The following is a 24,454-nucleotide window of genomic DNA, read 5'->3' on the forward strand; positions in this document are numbered from 1 at the left end:
TTAAACGCCGTTTCACTACCGAAATCCATGAACAATGATAATAATAATATGTCAAGAAATAAAGATTCACTCGGTCCAACAATCGCCCCCGATTATTTTCTTACTTTATTTCGTACGCTCGGATCGTTTCGCGCTCGTTAAATTACGATTATCGTAGCGATAGTGCCGGTAGTGCGGATATGTACCGGCTTATTAGTACAACCCAAGGACGTGAATTTATTTGCATGTACTTTATAGAAACGTATAAAAAATAGCTGGATATGATATCTACGTTCGACTTAAAGATAAACCGAAATACTCGTATTTGTACTCGATTTGTAATCTCATTAAAAACAAATATATTTCCTTTCGGATGGGAAGTATCGAAATGTACAAATCTTTCGTTTGCAGTGTAAAATTTTCGTTTTCGTTGGCTCATTTTTAGTTTATTCTCTCTTTACCGTCTTCTTTGCATACATTTTCCATCGATAACGTCGCGTCTCTTTTTATCTTTTACAGAATTTCTGGACGCCCTTACGAGCAGTATTTCATCGCTGAACCCGTGAACCCAACCAGTCACCGCGGCTCGAGCGAAACCGGCGTCGGGGTGGCTCCGGATTCGTCATTGGAAAAGCAGTACAGCAGACGACGCCCGGCGTCCCGACTGTATTAATCCGCCGTCACACGGTTTCCTATAGCATCCACGATTTTCCAGATACGCAATGTGCGGTACCTTTATCACTGACAGAGCTTAATTCTGAGAGAAGGGCCGACGATGTGTAACAGTTATTATGAAAAGGTTTTAATAAATCGGTTCATATATAGAATCGCAAGATTCTAATCCTTGTTAAATAGTTAAAAGCTACTGTTGGATTACAGGCAGCTCCATGAGAGTCGATACGTCAATCCCGCCTCTACTTCAATAAGCAATTATCGTGTACGTCCACAAATCGATTGTTACTTTACGATTGTAATAACTGCCTGGCTCGATGGAGCTAATCGCCGAGTATAATTTCCATTTCGATAAACGTAATTATGCGAATTAATGGTTGAATCTATACCCCCCGCACGAGATCGTTTCACGTTAAAATTAATAACGCAATGTGCATCAATGGTTTGGCGATACACCGCATAGTGCCTGCTTTAGAATAATTTTTTCGGAAAGTGGTATCGACTGGGAACGATAAAACAGTCGTAAAGCGCTACAACAAAGAGCTCTGTTGTATCGAGAGAAAGAACAACCGCTGCTGCTTGCATGAATTTATACAAAATGCGTAACGCGGTAGCTAATTTTCGGACCTTTCATTGCCATGCACAGATCGATGGTATTATTCAAAATATTTCGCAAGTCTTCCTTCAAATTTTAAGCATCAAATTTTCCCGCTACGAAACAAACTTCACTCCCTCCCCCTTTTCGAATGCAACTAGGCATACACGCCACACACACTTGAAAGCTGAAATCAGGGGGTATTTGTGGGGATGTAGACACGTATTCATACGACAAATGTGCTTGGACACGAATAATGTAGGTATATTAAGCTACATGGTAACGTGTTGCACCGTACGAATACTGTACGTATATACGGAGCACAGATTAGCATTAAAGTCATTCACTCCAATCAGCACATCCTCATTGCGGACTTGCAGTTCTCATGATTCGGTCCAATTGTTTCGCGAATTTACCGTTACAATGCGATAATTAACTCTCGGGTTTGCCCATTGTCAGATATGATATAGTTGCTCGTGCAATCTGTACATACCTATATTGCCGTTTATTAATTCGTATCGTAATATCGTAATTACAAGAGTCGTTCTCATCAATATGCATTACTTGTAATAGAAAAAATAACGAAGTTCTATGAGTCAGCACAAATTTTCCTGCCCCTTGAAATTCGCCCTAAGCTTTACCTTAAATTATTTCTAGCCGATTACTCTCGTTCTATTTCCGTATTGCTTACTTAGCCACGCCCATAAGTTATCGTTACCTCTACATGTAGCTACAACGCCAATCTAATCTTCAAACGGCCCTGTGACACTCGAAAAATATATTTAACCGATTAAAACTTGCATGGATAATAATTTATGAAACTGTACCACTTACAGCGAATGAACTTTCAAGGATTGAGTATAATTTTCTGACGGCTTTTCATATTCCACGAGAGTTTTTGTGGTCAAAAAATAGTATGGGGTAGGGGACACCCGGGTTTGAACCGGGGACCTCTCGATCTGCAGTCGAATGCTCTACCACTGAGCTATATCCCCAAGTGGTCGTGAAGTGATTCTGATTGTAGAGAAAGAAACGGAGAAAATTAGAATAACGATAAATTGAGTTTTGAGAACAGTGTTTACGAGATAAAATAATTTTCGGAGAACTATTTACTATATCTGTGAAGAATTGAAGTTGTGAAAAATTCGTTCGTAAAATAATACTAACGATTGTTTTCCCCGAATGCAGATACGTGTGTCCTAGACGTAGATCCCGTATTTTGCGTACATTCGTGTGGGCACCGACAAATTATAGTACGTGAACAAGGAAATATATGTGGCGTGTGCGGCCTTTGAATCCCCCCTTCTACGTCTCTTCTATTCGGGCTGCAAGTCAATACAAACAAACGCTTATCAGCGTAAAAAATGATTTATATCTCCACGATGAAAGTTATACATACTGCAGTTATCCGTCAAGGAAATCAAACGCTGGGACTACATTGTATGTCGACAAAGTGATCGAACGCATTGCCTATACGCGAATGCATTGTATTAATTGTAAAGTGAAAGATTCATAATTTAAAAGTTGTAAAGTACTTCGAACCGTGAATTAGAAGAAAAAAAAACTCGGCGATTATCTTTGCGTGCGAATAGAGAGATCGCAAGTAAATCATGTCATCAAAAACAAGTCATAACTTAGGGCCCGAATTAATATATGTAAATACATATTTTTTCATTTAAATCATTTTCATTCTTTGATCGATTTTCCACACAAAGTAGAAAATTGATGATTGGAGCCAGAAAATGCTGCAGTGTATTCTAATTTACCATATTTTAGTTTTTTAAGTCTATATTGTATCATGTACGTATTTTGTAATTTTTGAATGCACGATTATCCGGGCCCTGCAGTTATAACGTTAGGTAATCTTGTCATTTCCGTTATAATTTCGAATCATCTACCTAACGGAATACGCCGTGTACGAAGTTGTAGCTAATTGCGCGGTACATTCGTAGAATTATCCAGTCCCCCCCCCCCCCGAGCCTTCTACTCCCGCCCCCCCCCCCCGCCGCCTCGCCCCGCCGCTCGAGACATCACACAGCCCCATCATTCAGAGTCTAGCAGACGACACAGACGCAAATGGTCGCGCGTTGCGTTACCAATTGTTTACGTTAAATTTTGTAACTTTAGACCGAAAGAAAAAACTAATAATATAGAAATAAGAAAAAGTTCTACAGGATAATATTGTCTCGTGTGGAAACTCGTTCGATGGCCGAGAATGCTGTGGTTCAATCCGATAGGTAAGTTAAAGATATCGGGGTGATATTAAGTGACGATTAAGACGGAATCAACTGTCAAGAACATGTGGTTTCATACCGTCACGTTGCTTCGGTTACCAAACAACTACGTATTTCCGTTTGCCTATGTACGTAATAGGTTTTTCTGGTCATCCTCGGCTATATTCTATTTATAATAATTTTCGCTAACAGTGTAAGACTCGACGCGTTACATAACCTATAAATTCAATATCTAAGAGTTTGAAAATGGTACATTCTGACGTTGATAGCTGGATCTGGGGATGGCTGAGCTGGTCTCGATCGTCCACCACTATGTTACGTGCTGCTGAGAAGAAAATACTATCATGTAAGTGCTTTTGTTACTCGTTTTATCCTTGCTGTGATTATAATCGCCAAGGCCACCAAATGACTTGTATTATATACATTTGTGTATGTTGTATTGATTGCTTGGTATGATGTAACATGTTGTGAGTCACGAAGATACAATGAAATGAACAAATTCATTGTTTAGCCAAAAACGTTATCATAAGATGACGATAATGTTTAATCGATATATGGTAAACTGATATCTGTTCTATAATTTGCATCGGAACTTTCTGACAAGGCTTGAAAACGGCATATCGTGGATGGTACGTTGATATCGGACCGGTTGTGGGAAACGCGGACAAAATTTGGACAATATCATTGAATGAAGAATCGCCAAAAACTCCGATAGTCTTGCTGCATGGCTTAGGCGCTGGCGTAGCTTTATGGTGTTTGAATTTGGATGGGCTTGCGGCTCAGAGACCGGTTTATGCCATAGATTTACTAGGTGAGTAAAACTGATAGCTTTACTTTGATCGTTGAAGAACCAAAACACTTATCCCTTGTAAAAAAATGTGACAATAATGTTACATTTACTATGTACTTTGTCAAATACAAAAAAAATTCCTCCACCAGTAAAGCACAGCTGGTATTTATTAACCGATGATCTATTTTGATAATAGACCGACCTTCCTCTTGCTGTATTGCTTTATGACTCGCTCATGAGTAAGACAACGAACTTTGCCCCCAATGTTCTTTTCGTTGAATATCCTTTGTCTTATGTCAATTAATCTTCCGTCATGTGAATTATCTAAATCTCAATTGGTTTCAGAGTCTACATACTTATGCTGAACTGATTATTCTTACTTTTGACAGGATTTGGACGGAGTAGCAGGCCTGATTTTAGCAATGATGCAAAAGAAGCTGAAAGTCAGTTGGTTCGATCGGTCGAAGAATGGAGGCGAGAAATGCAGCTTGAAAGGGTTGTCCTCCTTGGCCATTCCATGGGGGGTTATTTAGCAGCTGCATATGCCATGAAATATCCAGAACGAGTAAAACATTTGATCCTAGCTGACCCATGGGGCTTTCCTGAAAAACCATCAGATTATGCTTCCAAAAGCAATGTTCCGCTTTGGGTCAAAGCCATAGCATTTGTTGTACAGCCTTTGAATCCATTATGGGCGGTCAGAGTTGCCGGACCTTTCGGTAAAATTGATTTTCAATTAGTACTATGACAGTAATCTCTACTCTTGCCGAACTCTGCATAAAAAATACAACGCAATTTAAGATTTACATTCCGTCGGACAATGAAATTCTTATTTTTGACTTAATTTTTTTTTTTTTTTTTAGCATGTTTACTCATTGATTTTTCTTACTTAATTTTCAATATGCTACTTTTTTACTGAGCAGTACTTATTTATATGTGTTGTTTAGGACAGTGGCTGATTGAATCAACCAGACCGGATATCGTAAAGAAATTTACCCCTCTATTAAAGGAGGATGTTGGAATTATTGCGCAATACATTCATCAATGCAATGCACAAACGCCCTCGTAAGTGTACAAAACATTGGGTTTTTGTCGAATTCTGATATATTATTCAAATGGTATTAATGGTATAGTAAATCAAATTTTAGGGGTGAGAGTGCTTTTCATGCCATGATGCACGGATTTGGTTGGGCAAAATATCCAATTGTAAAAAGAATGGACCAATTAAAGGACGATATACCTATTACATTGTTGTACGGCAGTCGATCATGGGTGGACAACACTGTAGGAGACATAATAAAACAGAAAAGATCCAACTCTTATGTTAACGTACAAGTAAGTGTACATCATTTTTATGCACGGTAAATGTGACAGTGGAATTGCATGTTCAAAGCAGAATTTCACCTTGCACATATCTTCATCTTGCTCCTAATCCAATTTACAAAACTTTTGATTGTCTATTTTAGGTAATAAGTGGTGCTGGTCACCATGTATATGCAGACAAGAGTGAAACGTTTAATAAACATATACTAGAGGCATGCGAGCTGTGTGACGAAATTGAGAAGCCTACATCTTCAAATGTTAACTTGAAAATAAAAGATGCCAGTGATGAATGTGCAGCAAAAGATGATGAAGAAGGATCTAAAGTAGACCGAATAGAACCACCCGAACTAACAAGCTCTCGACCAAGATCTAGTTGAAGATCGTAGAACGTGCATTATGTAAATTCGAATGCTGTGCATCGAGGTCTTGCTTTTATTTATATTCGATCCATTCTGGTACAGCGTAGATATGAGATGATCGGCTGTAAATATTATTCATCAAATTTAACATAACGCGACAAATGAAGCTTTTTATGTCATACGAGCCTACTTAGTCTTCATATTTTCTTTGTATTTATCATTTCGATATATGTTAAACGAAGCTTCTTATTTATCAAAATTTACTTATCTCTGATAAGGTGATATTTAAATATTTTCAAACAACTGCATTATTACGCTGGCGTTTTGTTATGGTACTTCCAAACTTCATAGCTTTACGCTTAATACTTGCGAAATTATAGGCAAAGTGTAACCTCAGCTACTTTTTATAGTATCAGAAAAAGTGTTTCTTGCGAGTTACTTAAAACTCAGCATTACATTGGTGTTTTTTTTACGACATGAAATTTGCTCCTCAAACTCAAAATCAATTTTCCGAATCTAAGATTACCTCAACATGAAGTTAAACATACTATCAATGTATCGTCAAATTTGTGTAAAAATTGAAACTGTTTTCGATAGACAATTGTTTAAAACTTTGCGTGATTGATGGAAAAATATTGATCAAATTTGCACTCTAAACCCGTCGTTTTACTAATACTTCAACTGTTTCAACATTTTATACGTACATGCTACACATAAATAAGATTTTGAATAGACAATTTCAGTTTCCTTAGATAAGTCTTAATTTCAACTTGTTAGATGCTGTTATATTTTAATATTATAATTATATAATTTTTATGATTGTATGTCATTACTACAGTAGCTAGAATTAGAAATATCGTAGAAAGTTCTGGAGTCAGATTACTACGAATTGTTGCTATTGATAATAGGAGCAGGACAAAATCTTTATGTCAAAGAAAGTGGTCATCAAATATGAAGTACAAATTAAGATTGCTTTGTCAGGAAAATTGCCAGTATGTAGAGTATACGAATATTGGATCAAATCTTATGTTGTTAATATTATATTCCGTACGCTGTGAACCGGTGTAAATCACTGAAAATTACACTAAAAGAAAACTAATAAGTTACCTCAAGTTGTGCAGGTAGAAATTAGAAAAATTATTTAAATGAAATATTACAAAGAGAAATTTATTTTTCTGTTATTTTTATTTCTATTTGAATCTTGCCATATTTATGTACAGAAAAACTGATAAAAGTTTACAACACTTTTACTCAGCTGTCAAAGTATTACGAAATACGTGTATATTTACATATTTTGCATCACTGAAAACATACGGAACTTTAATAATGTAAGTATTGTATTTATACGAAACAATAAAAGTATATTCTTTGTTAACATCTTCAAGAACATTGTTTCAAGTGAAACTGTACACCATTATTCGTGAGAAAAAGCCGAAAATTTGAATTATTGTCAATTATTGAGAAATATATTAAAATACAAATTTTGGTGTAAAAAAAAAAAAATATTGTACCGTTGAATTGCGAAAAATTATGAATAACCCCTTAACGATTATCTCACAAATTTTTCCACCACCAAAAGTACTGGGACAGAGTAATTGAACAAGTATTGCGTTTAAATTATTTTCAAGAAGTTTCTTAACAGGTAAACAATGAATATACAGATTCTATGTGAGTTTATTGTCATAGAATTCATCCGAATCATCATTCAATTGATGTACATCGACATCCAAAATATCGTTATCATCATCAACGATTTTCGGTTCATCTAAAAAGCTAAGCTCATCTTCACGGTTCAAACTCCTCCCTTTTTTAACCTGTTTTCTAATTTTTTCGTCAATCTGTCTTTTGCTCAAGAATGCAGAAAATGCTTCACTCCTCTGCTTCACAGACAAATATTCCGTCACCTTTGAACTCTGTTGTGTTTCTTTGGATAGAGGGTTTACAATATTGAGGCATCGATTACTGAAAGCTGCTCTTGATTTATCCATAGAACTTTTAACCTGACAGAGAAAACAGGATGAAAGTATTAATTTATGATAACTAATGCATGTATAGATAAGGTAGCATGTAGCACCGTTTGAAATATACCTTGGCCATGATAAGAGCTTGATCTAATCCCAAAACATCATTTCTCATAGATGGTAATGGATCCTCAGTGACGTGTTCCTCGATTTCTTGAGTATCCTCATGTAATTTTTCAATTTCAGACCAAACCTGAGCAGGTAACTTGATGTCTAATACCGGAATAGTCTTCAGACGTTGAGCCGGATCTGTAGGAATGAAACCCTCGCCGAAATCGGCGACTGTTAACTTCTGATCAACTTCTATAATCTTGATATACTGCCTATCTTTCACAAATTTAATCATCGGAACAACCCCCATTAATCTGAGCTGGCTAAGCTCGTGCCTCAAAGCTCCCTCCGCCCTATGCAAGATTTGTTCGATACGTTCATCTGACTCGGCGCCATCCTTGGCAAACCAAAATACGTTGACTTTGTTAAAATCTGGCGTCACACTGACACGAGATATTTCAACCCCTTGATCAATAATATCTGGAGCTACTTCTCCAGTGGCCAGTAGATCTGTAATGTACTTCATGAATAGCTTGTTCAGAACATCATTTCTGCGTTTACTCTGATGAGGCAGGCGTGGCTTCAACAATGTGTGAGGATTTGATGAACTGTCACTACTCTGACACCATTTTCTGAAATAAGATTGTTATAAATGAAATGAATTTCAAATTGAATGTGGAAACATAAAATCTTATTATTCAAACAAATCTTGAAAAGTACCGCATTAATTTTGTTGCATATTACTCTCAATTTGAGATTCTCACCTCGGTGTCCGATCTCCTCTCATGATTTTTGAAATAAATTTTCCCTCCCTCGCGGCGTAGGATTTTGCGAAATTCGTATCGCAAGTAGAGATACCGCGGAACAAGTTATAAAACAATTTTATTTTTGTCAAATCTTGCCATTTGCAAGCCATGGCTTATCGATTCGTGCAATTTTCAATACAGGCAGTATTGCTAACGGTAATAAATTCAAATAATCGCTGAATTTTACGATAGTAACATTTCAGCGTCACAGAAAAACGACAATTCGTAGTAGATTATTATTTGAGGTTATGTTCTCGGTGGATCAACCAGATGATGGCCTCGGAACGAAAAGCAGAAAAAAGTAGTAAGGGTGTCCAAACTAATTATTGGAAGTAGTCCCGCAACCGAGGCGTCAATGTGCAACTTCTGCTACATCACCATTGCAGTGAAAACTAAGTCAAATGATGAGAATGTTGGGATTCAAAAGTATGATGAGTTGAAAAGACGGTTGAAGAAACTGTACGTCGAGTTATAAACCAGTGAAGTTAGAGGAATAATACATTTTTATGCACTTCTTGATGTGGATCTGGCACAACCTCAGAATACGCGTAATAAAATAGTACCAAATACGAAATAAATAAGCTCGAAATTGTTTAGACTACAGCTTTTAAATTATGAAAAAGATATACCGAATCTCGATCGGAAAAATGTATCAATTTGCAGTTTTAAATATGATATTTTTGGATGAAATATTCGTTTCTATATTTCCCGCCAACTTGGCAAATATGGCGACAGTTCATCGTTTCCCGCCAAGGTGCTACGGGTCCTCGTATGGCGCACCCCAGTTGTGTTATTGAGGGTTTTCCGTAATTTTGAGTGATTTTATAGTGAGTATCATTTGAAAAATGGGGCAGTCGGACGATGTTGAAGATTCTACGTACAGTAGGCATCAAGATTTATGCCAAAAACTCAATATGGACGCGACAGCAGCTTCTGAAGCTTGGAAATCGTACGAGACTATTCGACAGAATTACACTCTTGAGGTATTTTATCATTCTAATTACCTAACAACAATTTCAATGTTTTCAAACGTTTCTCACCTGCACATAGCCTCTTTAAAGATAATTCTGAGATAAACGTCTCAAAATTACAGTGAAATTATCACCTCTCGATGACTCCAAAGCATCAATGCAATTATTCAAAAAAATCCTAGAATTTTCGTGATACGTGCAATAATGTACAATAAACATTTAACAAACAATTGCAAACTTCAAACACTTCAAGACAAAATGGCTATGCAATTTGTATTGTTTAATCATCATGAACTATCCGATCAAACTCAATCCACTTCTCAGTTGTAACATTTATGATTTGCTCCGACAACGACACGTCGCAATCACACAACAGCTTTAGTTCAAGATATATTTTCAGTAACTTGATCAAAATCCCTCTTATTTGAATGATTACCGTCCTTATCAAATTTATTCAATGCATCAAAATTACATGAATTTTTTTTTACCATGTGACTCATTTTTTATCTACATTGAATCCGTTGTTTTGTATGGTTAAATATTTCTTCTCACTAGTTCCTAAGTTTCTGAGTCAGTTCAGACATTTGAACAAGGATTTGTGTTACTGTCATTTTAGAACTTTCCAAATTTCTCTTGTTATTCCTTTACTTAAATATGTATTGAAATCATGTTCCAGGGAGATCAACTGCATTGGATAGGCTGTGCATTGTACGTTGCGTGTCGAAAGTCATCGACACCAACGGTTGGTCGAACAGGCCCAAACGTCGAGGGGAACTGCGTGTCATTGACACGTCTTCTTCATTTGTGTAATTTGTCACTGATACAATTTTTCACAAAAAGTAAAAACTGGGCAGACATGGCAAATATGCCGCAAGATTTTAGATCTAAAATTGACAAACTTGAGAGGAATTTTACTGTCTCGATGCTTATCTTCAAAAAGTACCAACCCATTTTCACGGACATATTCAAAAATCCAGCTGATGATGTCGCTAGACCCTCCAGATCTAGGAGGCAGAGAGCAATGCCATGTACACCATCGAGAGTTTTTGAGTTTTGTTGGACACTGTTTGTATGCATAAAGGGAGCTTTCCCTGATATTTCACATGATTTGGTCAATTTAAATCATTTACTTCTTGCCTGCTGCGATCTGATTTATAGCAACGCACTGTTGGCCAACAGGAGAGATCTGCTCAATCCAAATTTTGCTGGTGAGTTGTTGACCGGTATGCGATGAACTATTTTGTAGAGACTTTACTCAGTTTCCGATTGGCATGCTTGTTCAAAGCTCAAAACCTTCTTTCAGACTTGTTTCAACTTTTCTTGATAGCTGGAATTAATTTGATAATCTTTCTATGTAGGTTTACCTGCGAATTACAACAACGATGACTACGTACCTCCGGAGACAGCAAACTGTATTATAAGTTTACTGTGTGAGACTCGTGAAGGTATCGCTGTGGAGGCTAAAGTGATTAAAGAATATTACTTGAAGGATCACATAAATAAGTTGTTCAATGACAAGGTTCTGCGTGGAGATCAATCAAACTTCTCAGGTATCCTGGAGCCGTTAAATTTTGACGGCAACAGCAAAGCCGTCAACAAAGCATACGAACAGCACGTTCTTAGTGTCGGTGATTTTGACGAAAGAAAATTTTTGGGTAAGAAACTGCTTCTGAATATAGACCTTCGACATAGCATACGATTTTTTTTCTCTATGTGTTTCAAGTTCCGAATGTTTGTTCATTTGGAAATTTAAACGATTCCCATCACGAAAGTCTTCTTGGCAAAATTTTTCCATAAATTAAATTATGTATTTATTTCATATTAGTTTTTGTGAATACGTCTTTTGAAACAACTAATGTAGTATAGACGCATTAATATTTTCGTTCGAATCAACATTTAAAACTTCAAGCGTATATTTTTTGATAGGTAAGAAAGCGCATGATCTTGCGTGCGTAATTGTTTACCTTAGATGATTGGGTTTTTCTTCATATTTAAGAATTAAATTGCATTTAACGTAACCCTCAAATACTTTGATATGTATCACTCACATACTCCATTTGGCAATTGGAAAAAAGTACTATATTATGACAAAGTATGCTAAGTTCAATTAGTGTACATGAGTATCAAAAACTGTTATAGGTATACTCTGTATAGGTATACTTTGTCAGCTAGAATCAGCTACCCTGAATCGATGAAGTTTCATCACCCTGTTTTATCCTCTGTATGTCATTCGTCATCAAACTGCTACTGTCATGTTTATGCTTGCTTACTTGAATGTTACTAATGGCTGGAATTTTAGATTTTATCCTGTTAGCTCAGAGTGTTGAATGATGTCCGTCATCAAACAATGTAGCCGAAGCTAGCTGTCAAAATTAGCAGCCTTGCAATTTTGTACCTATGGATCTGTAAAAGTACTAACTTTGCATCAGGAAACATTCTGGGTGTTATATTTCATTGCCTTATATGAAGTAACGTTAGCATGTCTATCTGCTAACTCTGGTTGCTAGCTTTTGCTTCATTGTCTAACAATTTATTTATTACTATTACTATTAACCTATAATTTTGGTTCGTTTGTATCACCATTGTATCGTTTATATTCTTTATTTTCAGTATCATGTAGTGTTAATATTATTTGTAAATTTCACTGCATTCAATTGTAATCATTCTCATTTATGGCTGCTAACCGATTTGTGTTTGCTGTTGTTGTGGCTATGGTTTACAGCCGAATGGAGACGAGTGAGACTGAATAGAATCTCGGCCAACGAGATGCTTAGCAGAGATATTACATTCCGCGGTAAAATACCCAGGCACTACAAGCTTAAAGGTGGGTTTGCAATTGCCAGAAAATAGTTGAATAAAAGGCGCGTATATTTATAGAATCCAAACCGCATATATGACACTCCAGCGCGATCTTGTTTCACTCTATGAACAACACGATTATGGAATATGGCTTGACTGGAATGAGCTACCAATTACTCCACAATTCCACCAGATATTTTCTACAATGAGATAAGAATACTGAAATATTTTAGTCCTAAAAAAATTATAACTACATTTTTTTTAAGTTTGAAAATATAGTCCAATAACTCGGATCATAGTGGGAAAAGCTTACATCAAAGTACTAATCCATAATTCAGTTCTCATATTTCCATCTTGTATTGTATGCTTAAATAGCCAATTATTGCATTCTTCATAGCTGTGGTGAGTTCTGATTACTCCTTTAAAATATGCATGAGAAAATGTTGATTTGATTTTTGCACATTCTTATGTACCTCCTGTCATTGAAGCACTCTGAGTCGTATTTCTAATTTAACTTTTATTTACATGTCATTTGGTTCAAAAAAGTAGAGTTGGTTCAGGCATCGTTCGACAAACCTACATTGGATAAAATAGGATAATGATTTTTTCCATTTACAAATCAATGATGTTTGGGATTTTGTTTCATTTTTATTTCAGATGCCGACGCCAGTGACAATATTGGGTCACCGACATTAATTAATAACGCAGGCGATTTCCATGAGAAATTTACACTTAAGCATGAACAATATGGTGGTGTAAGTGTCTATTCTTTATTGTTATATGTAATCAAATTCACCTTTTATTCTCTTGCTCGTTATAATCAACATCAATTTTTAATTTTTATTCAAGCAAATGCAGCATTTAGCACCTCCAACTCCACTGACTGGCCGCAAGTACCTGCGATCCAAAGATGTAGCGAATGTAACATTACTATCAACAGCAACACAAGGCGTTTGTCGTTTACAAGCGCTCTTAGCTGGTCGTAAGCCGGCACCAAGCGATACTCTTAAAGAAATACTAAATAGTTGTACACAGGATACCGAAGCGACAATCGAAGCAAGGGTCAATGAAATTGGTGAACAATTCTATCGTAATTACACCCAAAATACGGAAGACAGTGACACCACAAATGTGGATTTTGGTAGAAAACGACTTCAACTAGCACAGACTTTATTCTACAAACTATTGGAAACAATTTTATCTGATGAAAAACGTAAAAACCCCAATTTTGACATTATGGTAAGAAAAAGCAATTGGTTGAAACTTTCCTTTTTGAAAATTACGAATTTGAAATGACCTTACAGTAAATTAGCTTGTTGATTAAAACACGAATTTATCAATGCTTGCAGAACCTAGTGTCGCAAGAAATATTTCACCAGTGTCTCTTTGCCTGCTGTTTGGAGATTGTGATCTATTCTTATAAAAGTCATAGATCATTCCCATGGATTTTAACTGCCGTCAATGTGGAGCCATACTACTTCTACAAAGTAATCGAAATTATTGTAAGATCAGAAGATCAGTTGTCACGTGACATAGTGAAGCACTTGAATGTGATTGAGGAAAAGATACTAGAAACTCTAGCTTGGAAAAGTGAAAGTCCCTTATGGGTAGCAATTGAAAACACCAAAGGAGGCGTACCAAGCTATGAGGAAGTTTCTTTACCCGGGACTTTACATTTGGATACAGTAGATCCTAATACACCTGGACAACCTGTTTTGAGACGCTTGGCATTGGATAGAGGTAACCATCATGATGTTCAGCAAAGCCCAATTTCCTCTGCTTCTGAAAGGTATGTAAAAACGAAAAGATTCTCGAACAGTTATGTCAAAAATGTTGCAGATTACACGTATTCATAATTACGTAATCTTTGGTTCTCAACAGATTTCAATCACCAGTGGCAGTTACAGGCTTAGCTAAGAAAAGATTATTCTCAGAAGGTAGACTTAGCGGTCAACAGAGTGTTCTTAGAGTCGGCTCTGGGCAAAGTGTGTTGCAAAGTAAACTATCGTCTGTTGAAGGTGATCAGAAATTGCAGTTGGCTCCGAATCAGATAACAGTTTTAAAAACAGCGTGTCCAATCGGCACGAATACTCCCTTACAACAAATTTCGGTGAATAAGGAATCAGCAAAGGCAAGGCGAATGGGTTCGGTAGCCTTGTTTTTCAGGAAATTTTATCACCTTGCTTGGGTCCGAATGAATGACTTATGCACAAAATTGGAATTAATTGATACAGATTTGAAAAAGAAGATATGGACAATATTTGAATATTCTGTAAAAGATCAAACGGAACTTATGAAGGATAGACATTTAGATCAAATATTAATGTGCGCTGTATACGTAATCTGTAAAATAGCAAAGCTCGACAGAAATTCATTCACAGAGATCATGCGATGCTACAGATTGCAGCCACAAGCAGAGTCTCACATTTATAGATCTGTTCTCATTGCTAAGGTTGGTGCAAACTATATGAATGACAGAGAATTAGAAATTTGTGATGATAATATGGATGAAAATAACGGTGATGCTCCACCCACTCCTACTTGTATGGCTGGCACATCTCAAAATTTTGGTACTCAGATACGAGGAGATTTGATCAAATTTTACAACACGGTTTACGTACCACAAGTGAAAGAATTCGCAAATAAATTTACGTCCAGAGGCGGATCTACGAATTTAACTTTGAGTCCTTTACCAAAGAGTAAATCAACAATACAGTCACCCGTCAGACGCGTCACGAACAGTGTTATGACAAGAACACTGGACCCAAAAGCTATCACAGCCTCACCTGCGCCTCAGCTAAGCTATTGTTTCAGCCGCAGTCCTGCCAAGGTTTGCAAATTTATTTGACAGTTTGGTCAGAATATTGATCTGCAATTAACTATTGCTTAAAATATGCATATTGAAAATGGACTGTTCGAAATTACAGGATCTGGAAGCAATCAACCGAATGATGATATCTGTTGATGCAAGAAAATCTGTTGGAAAACGCCTTCTAGCTGATGATACAACTGTTGATATGAATGCAGCAGAACAATCTCCTGCTAAGAAAACGACGACCCCTTTTGTTGCCAGAAAATTGGAGAATATAATAGGTGAACGCCGCACGCAAAGCCAGTAATAATTGACCAATCAAATTTGTAGTTTGACCTTCTACGTATACCGAGAGAACATTCGTGTTTTAATTGAGAGAGTACCATGGAATATTAGAGAACCATCTTTATTCTTTAACAAAGATAAGTAGATAAGTTGAAATAAATATATACATGTCCATATATATTTTATCATTAATACCTTTTTTTTTATTAACGGGATTACCATTGACAGTGTTAATTCATTGTGAATTTGTTGTACAGATTATGCTTTGAACGAGCGAAATAAATTTCCCTTCGTGAAATTTATATGAAAACTAAAGAATATAGATTGTAAGTTGCACATTGTAATGTATTGAAAGCTTTTATAGTACATTCATATGAGAGGTGGGTGGTTGTATTCCATTCTTACGTGATGGAAAGCTTTGTCGAAAACATTGCACATTCAATGCAGCAATAGAAGAGCTAAATCAAAAATATGAATGAATTTAATCTTCTTGTCTTTTTGCATCTATTTTATGTATCAATCAAATCAGATTTGAAAATATTGTATCCTTGGCTCCAGGCATATGATCACATTGTTAATGAAAATCGAATTTTTTTTCGAGTATCTGACAAACATGAATTTTGTTTTCATGCTGCCCACCTCTGTTCGCTCATGCCTAATAATTAAATTTTCAATTATCTCCCATTAATATTAAATACATCTGGCAGGCAAAACAAGTCTGTTTGTTGCTTCTACACTATCTAGATGAAACCACATGAGTTCAGAAAAAGTACAAGAAATCTGTTTGGTGCTTGAGTATATGCTACACAGTTTCGTTGCTCTGATGTATTGTATTGCATATTGTTTGCTGCTGTGAAAAGCATGCAACAAATACAGCTGTGGCATTCAAAATTTACACTTATAGAACAAATTTAATGATTAGGATGATTTTACGATTGAAAATTTGCACCAGTTTAGACTTTCATATCAATTTCACGTCAACAACAAAGTGAGTCATGCTTACAAGAATATAAATCTGAATAAAATTGTAAGGAATGTTTTCATCAATTTACACCTACAACGAACACCAAGAGTTGTAATACACTCGATATGTTTCGTCACACTGATATCACATTACACTCATATAAGGTGTGTTGCTACATTGTGACTTACGAGGTAGTGTAATATATAACCAGCATCCAGCAGAATGTAGCTTAATGTAGTCTATGCGTTATATTTTGTGTAAAAGCAATCAACAGACATGAATAACCGTTAAAAGTATGTTTAATTATAAAAATATAATTGAATATTACATGCGATTGTCACAGGAAAGAATATCGGAGAGTTGTTTTTGCTCTTTGCTCAATAATGTTACGTATCGAGCAAGTGCTGCACATTCATGCTAGCCGTAAACATACATGTTGGAAATGGTTTGTATCGAAAGTTATATTCAATTGCAAAGTTTCGCTGCCAGTAAGCTGATACTTATGTAATATTTGCCTCCAGCGGGCCGGCTTATGATTCTTGTAAATAGACAATTTCATGACTGAAAATTTGTGATATCTGGGGAAAAAAATGATAAGGATCACAGTTTGAACGTTTGACAACGATTCGTGTTTCATAAACTTTGTATTTACTCGAATGGGAACTCTTTTCCACGCATAATAATGTGTCATGTTTCGAATGCGGAATAATAATGCAGAGTGTTTAATATTAAGATCTGTTCTTTTCTCGTTTCTTTTTTTCTTCTGTGTTCAATTTAACATCAATGTTTGAGTAATGGTACAAAGTGAACAGTATGACTATTTGGGTAGTCGATATATTTTTTTTCTTAATTTATTAAAATAGTAAAAGATGGATTCCACCTAATATCCAACTTAATTCAATGAATGTATTTTTAAATAACTCAAATTCGTTTAAAAACCATTTATATACCCTTGTACAAATTAAGATACTTTGACTGAATATTTTATCTGGTTGCAAGAAAAGTTTGCGTTCATAACAGCAGCATTGTACCAAGTGTGTATATCTTATTAAAGGAAAACATTTTATTATTATTATTATTATTATTATCATTATTTTTTTCTTTTCAAGTGTGATCAACGTTTACACAGCGTTACTTCATTCATTTCTTGAACATGTTTACGTGAATTTGAAAATCAAAATAACTTTGGACAACATGTATTTGTTGTTATTGGTATACAGTGAACCCTTGGTTTTGTTACCATTTCACTAAAGCTGCGATACAGAGAAAGTATAGTATATGGTTCTCGGGGTAGTTATATCGTTGCGATTCGGGTGATAAATGTATAAGTATGTATACATTCATGTATGTATATCTTATATATACTTTTTTTTAGGATAGGTTACAAGACTAATCATGTTAAATTGTTTCATTCGTTTTTTTTTTTTCTTTTTTTTTTTTTTTTAATCAGTAAAACTGTTTTAATTTCGACAGAACAGACTTCTGCACTACCCTCACATTTGCGGTATCTGAGAGACTAGAGAATAATCATCTCAATCATGTTTGCTCTTTTGAGACTTCACTTGAAAAAATATTCTTAAGCTGCTATTCATCGCCGTAACCAATGGATTACTTTATATTGTTAAATATTATCTGTGACTATGTTGTTGTAATAGTATTTTACCATGCTGAATTGTAATTTCAACTTTAATTTTAGACTAAATTTACAGTCAATAGAAATCTGTACAATTAACAATAACTATGTGTATACATTGAAGCGAACTAGGTTCAGTTCAATTTTTTCACCAATATACTATTATGAAAATAATGAATTCTTAAACTTTTGATGGTAAATTTATGCATTGCCTATCATTCGTACATTCAATGACAACTTATTAATTAGAATTATATTTTATATACAGACACACTCACATGCATATGTATATATATGTATAATGTCAATACATGTACTGCCTGCAATTCAATTAATTAAAATTTTAGGCTGTAATACTATCACAATTTATTTTTGTCTGTCAGCCTGAATAATGCGTCGAAATTATATAATATTCTATATTACACTTTGATCTCATAATTACTCGTATCTTCTATTAATTACTAAACTATGATACTTGTGTAAAAAGAAAAAAATATAAAAAATTAGAAATCAGTAACTAAAACCTGCCTCTTGTTGCGCTGCATATAAAATACGTTTTACTTCTGAGTGAAGTAAATTACACTTACGTTAGATAAGTTTTTAGAAAAATACACTTTTTTTCTATGCTTTTCACCTTTCACCTTGAGGTAATAATTATTCATTTTTATATACCTACTAATTATTGAAAATAAATTCTGTTTTAAATGCCAGTTACGTACACTCGTGTAATAGGTGAAAATTAAAATTCGCATAATATTCCGCGTCGCATTAGATACAATCGACTATCGATATCACACACGTGATCCTGCACGTCTGCTTTTCCCGCGCAATTAAATCGTATCCAGTATGGCCGTCGATAGCCTCGTATTCTATTACCGGCATTGAAAGTGTGAGATAATTCTCTATTTTATCCGATGTAATACTTAGTTTCTATTTAATTGACCCCGGTAACACTACCATAAGCAACATGTCAAGTCCAATGAAAAGGCCCCAGACTCCGAATAGGAAAGACGCTGATAGTTCCTCGACTAATGGAACACCAAGTCGTCAGCGAAAAACTCCAACACCGAGTGGCACTCCATCCGTTAAAAGCACGCCGAGCAAAAACCGTACACCGAGTAAACAGGGTAAGTAAACGTTTTCACGTTGATTTACTCGTTTACCTGTATGAATAAGATAACACAAGCGAGTCGCATCATATTGGTACTTCACTATTACTCTCACTCAAGTCGGTTTTAATTTTCCTTCCGTAATACTTAATTTTCCTTTGTATGCCTACCCAGCATTTTGTTCCACCTTGAAATTTTAATTAACAATATGTAAAAGAAATTGAATAAAATACCTCTGAATGCTTCTTATCTTTGTAGGTCGTACACCCAATAGAGAGAAAAATAATCCAACGGCTGAAACTCCGCTAAGATGGGGAACACGTGGTACTCGAGATACGATTGCCCCTTCTTCCGAAGGTACATCCTCTGTACCTGCCTCATCGCCGACTCAGGGAGTACAAATGACCAGTCCTTTAGCTGTTGGAATGAGTGAGATAGATTTGTCTTCGCCTTTGTATTACGGGACACCTAGCTCCTTGGGATCGATACGAACCCCTAGAAGTGGCGTTAGAGGTACTCCGATTAGACAGAGACCGGATATCAGAACAGACAAACGAATCAGGCAGGTCAACCTTGGCGAACCGGTAAATAACTATCTTTATGGTTTATAATTTATTAATTGAATTTTTTCTGTCTTTGGCAGATATGTTTCACAATCAACAGTATCAAACGCGACATTCCATTTCAACATACATCGATTATAATTTTAACGGTTTAATGTGCACGTTACCATTGGTGTCAGAGCTTTGCCAGAATATTTTCTCCCAAATTCAAATTCACTAGATTTCTCTCAATGTTACAGATACCAGAGGAACCATTCATACCTGGATCGTCTGAGAGTGAGAATGCAGGTCCGCAGCTCGTGATTTGGGGGACAAACGTCGTGGTAAACAGATGCAAGGATCAATTTAAACGTTTCGTTAGGCGGTTTATTGACCCTGAAGCTGAAAATGATGAGTTACCAGAGAACATGAATCTTGCCGAGCCACTATACCTCCAAAAACTTGATGAAATCCATACTTTAGAGGAGCCATACTTGAACATAAACTGCGCTCACTTAGAAAGTTTTGATGAGCAATTGTACAGGCAACTGATTTGCTACCCACAAGAAGTTATACCCACTCTAGACATGGCTGCGAATGAAATGTTTTTTGAAAAGTACCCAGCTGCAGTACTGGACCATCAAATACAGGTCCGACCATTCAATGCAGCTAAGACTAAAAACATGCGCGGTTTAAATCCCGAAGATATTGATAAGTTGATTACAATATCAGGGATGGTGAGCAGAACTTCAAACTTGATACCAGAAATGCGAGAGGCTTTCTTCAAATGTACAGTCTGTTCTTTCACAACTTTGGTAGAAATTGACCGAGGTCGAATTGCTGAACCAACTCTGTGCACTCACTGTAATACTAATCATTGCTTCCGGCTGATTCACAATAGGAGCCACTTCTCTGACAAACAAATGGTCAAACTTCAAGAATCTCCTGATGACATGCCTGCTGGTCAAACACCGCACACTATCGTTGTATTTGCTCACAATGATCTGGTCGACGCTGTTCAACCAGGAGATCGAGTTGCTGTTACAGGAATATATCGTGCGATTCCTCTCCAAGTTAGCTTCAAACAGAGTAATGTTCGCGCCGTGTACAAAACTCATATAGACGTCGTTCACTTCAGAAAGCAGGATTCTAAAAGGTATGCACATTCTAATTTGATGATAAGAATATTTGCAGTATATTTTCTCATTATTGCTTTCAGGCTTTACGATCAAGAGGATGGCAAAGATCATGCATTCCCGCCTGAGAGACTTGAATTGCTACAATTGTTATCCCAGAAGGAGGATGTCTATGAACGATTGGCGCGTAACATAGCACCGAGTATCTATGAGAACGAAGATATAAAGAAAGGAATATTATTGCAACTGTTTGGAGGGACAAAGAAGACCCACACTTCTTCAGGCAGAAATCATTTTCGTGCTGAAATAAATATCTTGCTATGCGGAGATCCTGGTACCAGTAAATCCCAGTTGCTTCAGTACATCTACAATTTGGTACCAAGGTCGCAATATACCAGTGGCAAAGGTACGTTTCACTTTATGGTCATTTTAATATTTCCACTGATGGCGATTTAGCGTTTTTATTCGATTCTTATACGAGTAATGTTTTTGTTTATGCTTCAAGGTTCCAGTGCTGTGGGTCTAACTGCCTACGTCACAAAAGATCCAGAAACACGACAGCTTGTACTGCAAACAGGAGCTTTGGTTTTGGCCGACAACGGTATATGCTGCATTGACGAATTTGATAAAATGAACGATGCTACGCGATCTGTATTGCACGAGGTCATGGAACAGCAAACTTTGAGTATTGCCAAGGCTGGCATTATTTGTCAATTAAACGCAAGAACCAGCATTTTGGCGGCAGCTAATCCCTGCGAATCCCAATGGAATAAGAATAAAACGGTACTGATAGTACATCACACCTGTGCTGTCCATTGGGAATTCAGTATTATATTCCATCTGAACATAATTTATTAAATTTATCTTACAGGTGATTGAGAATGTTATGTTGCCTCATACCCTGATGTCTCGATTCGACCTAATTTTTCTTATGCTTGACCCTCAAGACGAACTATTCGATAAACGGCTTGCTCGCCATTTGGTCTCTCTGTATTACAAAGCCAAACCTGAGGTTGAAGATGATCTTATTGATATGAGCATTTTACGCGACTACATAGCATATGCCAAAGAACACGTGCATCCAGTTATGAGCGAAGAATCTCAGCAAAGATTAGTTCAGGCGTATGTAGACATGAGAAAAGTTGGTAGCGGCAGAGGACAGATCAGTGCATATCCAAGGCAACTGGAATCCCTTATAAGATTAGCGGAAGCACATGCAAAAATACGACTAAGCAGCTTAGTTGTGGTGGAAGATGTTGAAGAGGCCTGGAGGTGAGTAAAGAAGCTGAAACTCAAACGTGATAAAGATGTTCAACCCTTCATCACGTGATTCCTTGGATTTTTTTTTTCTTGTTTTAGACTGCATCGCGAGGCTCTAAAGCAGTCGGCGACAGATCCGTTGAGTGGGAAGATTGATGTTGGCATTCTGACAACTGGCTTGTCAGCAGCTGCTAGGAAACGAAGAATGGAACTAACACAAGCGATACGTAGCATGATCGAAAGCAAGGGGAAGATTCCAACTTTGAATTACCAAAAGATTTTCACTGAGATTAAAGAGGCGTCTCAGATCGTGAGTAATCATATTTATTTTATTTTAAACATCGGTTATACCTGGGAATTGCTACAGTTGTCAAATTGCAGCACATATCTAGGTATGGCAGACATTAGACACATATTTTCATATCACATAGAAAATTAATTGCACGTCAAAAATCTAGCATTAACAAGTTATTAAGTAAATAAATGACACATCGAACGGTGTTAATTTCAAAAGGAATACCTACAAAGAAATTAACGTCCGTAAATTCATTACGTCATTTTTAAATAAATTATCGAATATGGCATCGCAATTGTCAATGAAAAAAATATGACTGAAAACTATTATTTCAGCTGATAACACGTGAGATGTTTGAAGATTCACTGAAGGAGCTACAAGATGACGGTTTTATTATTGTTATCGGTAAAAATACCATCAGAGTCTGCTGAAAGTTTGATATTATTTCCAAACAAGCTCTGTCAGATATTTCGGATGAATTTGATAAATTGTATAAGACAAATAAGCGTTTACAAGGCACTGCCACTATGACAATAATTACATAAAAGTTCGCGATTGAATATTCCATCTTTTCGACCAGCTGAAAATGAAATCCAGAGAACAATATTCCTTATTTATTTTTTCACGAGAATCAGTGGTAGAAAATTTTTACTGCCCCTTCTTACAATACAAAACGAAAATATCCTATACAAACAAATTTTTTACCAAAGAGACCGAGCAGCGGAAATGTTCAGTTTATATTTCCTCCTCTTAAGTCTTTTTCTGTAATGCTACGTTGTGAAAACAGCCCGAAATTGGTGCCTAAACAAATATCTATGCCTTACGGATTTTCGCATTTCCAAGACGTAATTTCCCCGTTTGAGATGCATCTTAGATTATTAATTTTTTATTTCTAAAACCATTATTATAATTAACATGGTTATTTTTCAATAAAACTTTTAAAAATTCGTCTTTTTTCATCTAATTTACCTCACTTACCTTGAAATCATAGTTATTTTCCTGTTGTGTTCCGCCCATATTTGATTTTCTTACCATATCAATTATCGCCAATCTTATCAAATTGTATTTTGTATTTTGACCATCTCCACACATCATCTTGCCTTATACCTATAATTACACGAACTGTAGCTCTCATTCGAGTTTTTATCTTTCTGTAGCTGAATAGTCATGAAAAATAAAATCAAGCGGGTAATGTGACTGATCTTGATGGGGTCATCATGAGAACTTCCATTCGAGCCCATCAAACAATGACAAAAGAAATGTTTTAATTTTTTATTCAAATAACTGGAAAGCTACATGACCAATAATATTCAAAATCTAATCAGTTCTCAGTTAAGAAAAGCTCCGTTGATTGACTCCAAAATCATCCAAATCTATCCATTCGTTCTGCAGATATCGTTGAATAAAAAAATTATCGCACACGCACAGACACACAGAGCCGCAGAGGATTCTATTCTTAAAAACTGATATTTTACTTTAAATATGTAAAAGTCAATAAATAAAATCCATGAGACAATTTGCAAATAAAATTTATAGTTTTTTTTTTATTCAGACATTTGTTAAGAAATTTTTTAAAATCACAATCACATTCATCGGTTATTCATTCGACAATAAAAAATTTAAATCAAGCGTAAATATGTATAAATAAGATCAGGGTGTAAAGATTATTGGTTGAAAATGTACATAAGTATAAATTTAATAACTGAAACTTAACTTTCATACAAATGTCTGTTAATTATCTCTGATTCTGTTTGTCCTCAGGTCACACAGCTCAATTTATCTTACTTTCTGTTAAATGTTAATTATTTTAAATTACGT

General features: G+C 35.9%; 4 protein-coding genes and 1 non-coding gene across 7 annotated transcripts; 3 read left to right on the forward strand and 2 right to left on the reverse strand.

Moving 5' to 3' along the window:
* Positions 1–2,169: 2,169 nt before the first annotated feature.
* Trnac-gca (transfer RNA cysteine (anticodon GCA)) lies at positions 2,170–2,241 on the reverse strand. Its single transcript has one exon. It is a non-coding gene; the product is annotated as a tRNA-Cys (tRNA).
* Positions 2,242–3,282: 1,041 nt separating this feature from the next.
* On the forward strand, positions 3,283–7,504 carry LOC124304526 ((Lyso)-N-acylphosphatidylethanolamine lipase). Of its 2 annotated transcripts, none has more exons than XM_046762897.1 (7): positions 3,283–3,483; positions 3,673–3,826; positions 4,085–4,291; positions 4,660–4,989; positions 5,218–5,335; positions 5,419–5,605; positions 5,737–7,504. In XM_046762897.1, the coding sequence occupies exons 2-7, from the start codon at positions 3,727–3,729 to the stop codon at positions 5,968–5,970; spliced, it is 1,176 nt and encodes a 391-aa protein (XP_046618853.1). In that variant the 5' UTR covers positions 3,283–3,483; positions 3,673–3,726; the 3' UTR covers positions 5,971–7,504. The 2 variants fall into 2 exon arrangements, with proteins under 2 accessions (XP_046618853.1, XP_046618851.1); XM_046762895.1 differs by having other exon boundaries at positions 3,750–3,826.
* Positions 7,104–9,272, reverse strand: LOC124304527 (uncharacterized). Its single transcript, XM_046762898.1, has 3 exons — positions 8,789–9,272; positions 8,041–8,656; positions 7,104–7,952 (listed from the first exon to the last, which is right to left on the reverse strand). Exons 1-3 carry the CDS (start codon positions 8,938–8,940, stop codon positions 7,617–7,619), a joined length of 1,104 nt encoding a protein of 367 aa, XP_046618854.1. The 5' UTR covers positions 8,941–9,272; the 3' UTR covers positions 7,104–7,616.
* Positions 9,273–9,333: 61 nt separating this feature from the next.
* Positions 9,334–17,733, forward strand: LOC124304525 (retinoblastoma-like protein 1). 2 transcript variants are annotated; one of them, XM_046762893.1, is made up of 9 exons: positions 9,334–9,813; positions 10,478–11,009; positions 11,160–11,456; positions 12,524–12,625; positions 13,258–13,355; positions 13,450–13,839; positions 13,950–14,389; positions 14,482–15,430; positions 15,528–17,733. In XM_046762893.1, the coding sequence occupies exons 1-9, from the start codon at positions 9,676–9,678 to the stop codon at positions 15,717–15,719; spliced, it is 3,138 nt and encodes a 1,045-aa protein (XP_046618849.1). In that variant the 5' UTR covers positions 9,334–9,675; the 3' UTR covers positions 15,720–17,733. The 2 variants fall into 2 exon arrangements, with proteins under 2 accessions (XP_046618849.1, XP_046618850.1); XM_046762894.1 differs by lacking the exon at positions 12,524–12,625.
* Positions 17,734–19,122: 1,389 nt separating this feature from the next.
* LOC124305132 (DNA replication licensing factor MCM4) lies at positions 19,123–23,553 on the forward strand. Its single transcript, XM_046764209.1, has 8 exons — positions 19,123–19,421; positions 19,662–19,987; positions 20,206–21,101; positions 21,165–21,487; positions 21,587–21,864; positions 21,953–22,353; positions 22,441–22,651; positions 22,972–23,553. The coding sequence occupies exons 1-8, from the start codon at positions 19,262–19,264 to the stop codon at positions 23,065–23,067; spliced, it is 2,691 nt and encodes an 896-aa protein (XP_046620165.1). The 5' UTR covers positions 19,123–19,261; the 3' UTR covers positions 23,068–23,553.
* Positions 23,554–24,454: the final 901 nt, after the last annotated feature.

Source organism: Neodiprion virginianus, chromosome 5 (assembly GCF_021901495.1).
Source record: "Neodiprion virginianus isolate iyNeoVirg1 chromosome 5, iyNeoVirg1.1, whole genome shotgun sequence".
Taxonomy (NCBI): domain Eukaryota; kingdom Metazoa; phylum Arthropoda; class Insecta; order Hymenoptera; family Diprionidae; genus Neodiprion; species Neodiprion virginianus.

Bases quoted from the DNA above. Each gene is read 5' to 3' on its own strand.
- LOC124304526 (XM_046762895.1), top strand. From the start codon at position 3,452: ATGGCCGAGAATGCTGTGGTTCAATCCGATAG. The intron at 4,292-4,659 runs GTGAGTAAAACT...TACTTTTGACAG, and splicing joins TTATGCCATAGATTTACTAG to GATTTGGACGGAGTAGCAGG. The intron at 5,336-5,418 runs GTAAGTGTACAA...ATCAAATTTTAG, and splicing joins TGCAATGCACAAACGCCCTC to GGGTGAGAGTGCTTTTCATG.
- LOC124304525 (XM_046762893.1), top strand. From the start codon at position 9,676: ATGGGGCAGTCGGACGATGTTGAAGATTCTACGTACAGTAGGCATCAA. The intron at 12,626-13,257 runs GTGGGTTTGCAA...TTTTTATTTCAG, and splicing joins CAGGCACTACAAGCTTAAAG to ATGCCGACGCCAGTGACAAT. The intron at 15,431-15,527 runs GTTTGCAAATTT...TCGAAATTACAG, and splicing joins TCAGCCGCAGTCCTGCCAAG to GATCTGGAAGCAATCAACCG.
- LOC124304527 (XM_046762898.1), bottom strand. From the start codon at position 8,940: ATGGCTTGCAAATGGCAAGATTTGACAAAAATAAAATTGTTTTATAAC. The intron at 8,657-8,788 runs GTGAGAATCTCA...ATCTTATTTCAG, and splicing joins AGAGGAGATCGGACACCGAG to AAAATGGTGTCAGAGTAGTG. The intron at 7,953-8,040 runs GTATATTTCAAA...TTTCTCTGTCAG, and splicing joins AAGCTCTTATCATGGCCAAG to GTTAAAAGTTCTATGGATAA.
- LOC124305132 (XM_046764209.1), top strand. From the start codon at position 19,262: ATGTCAAGTCCAATGAAAAGGCCCCAGACTCCGAATAGGAAAGACGCT. The intron at 19,422-19,661 runs GTAAGTAAACGT...TTATCTTTGTAG, and splicing joins CCGTACACCGAGTAAACAGG to GTCGTACACCCAATAGAGAG. The intron at 21,488-21,586 runs GTACGTTTCACT...TTATGCTTCAAG, and splicing joins GCAATATACCAGTGGCAAAG to GTTCCAGTGCTGTGGGTCTA.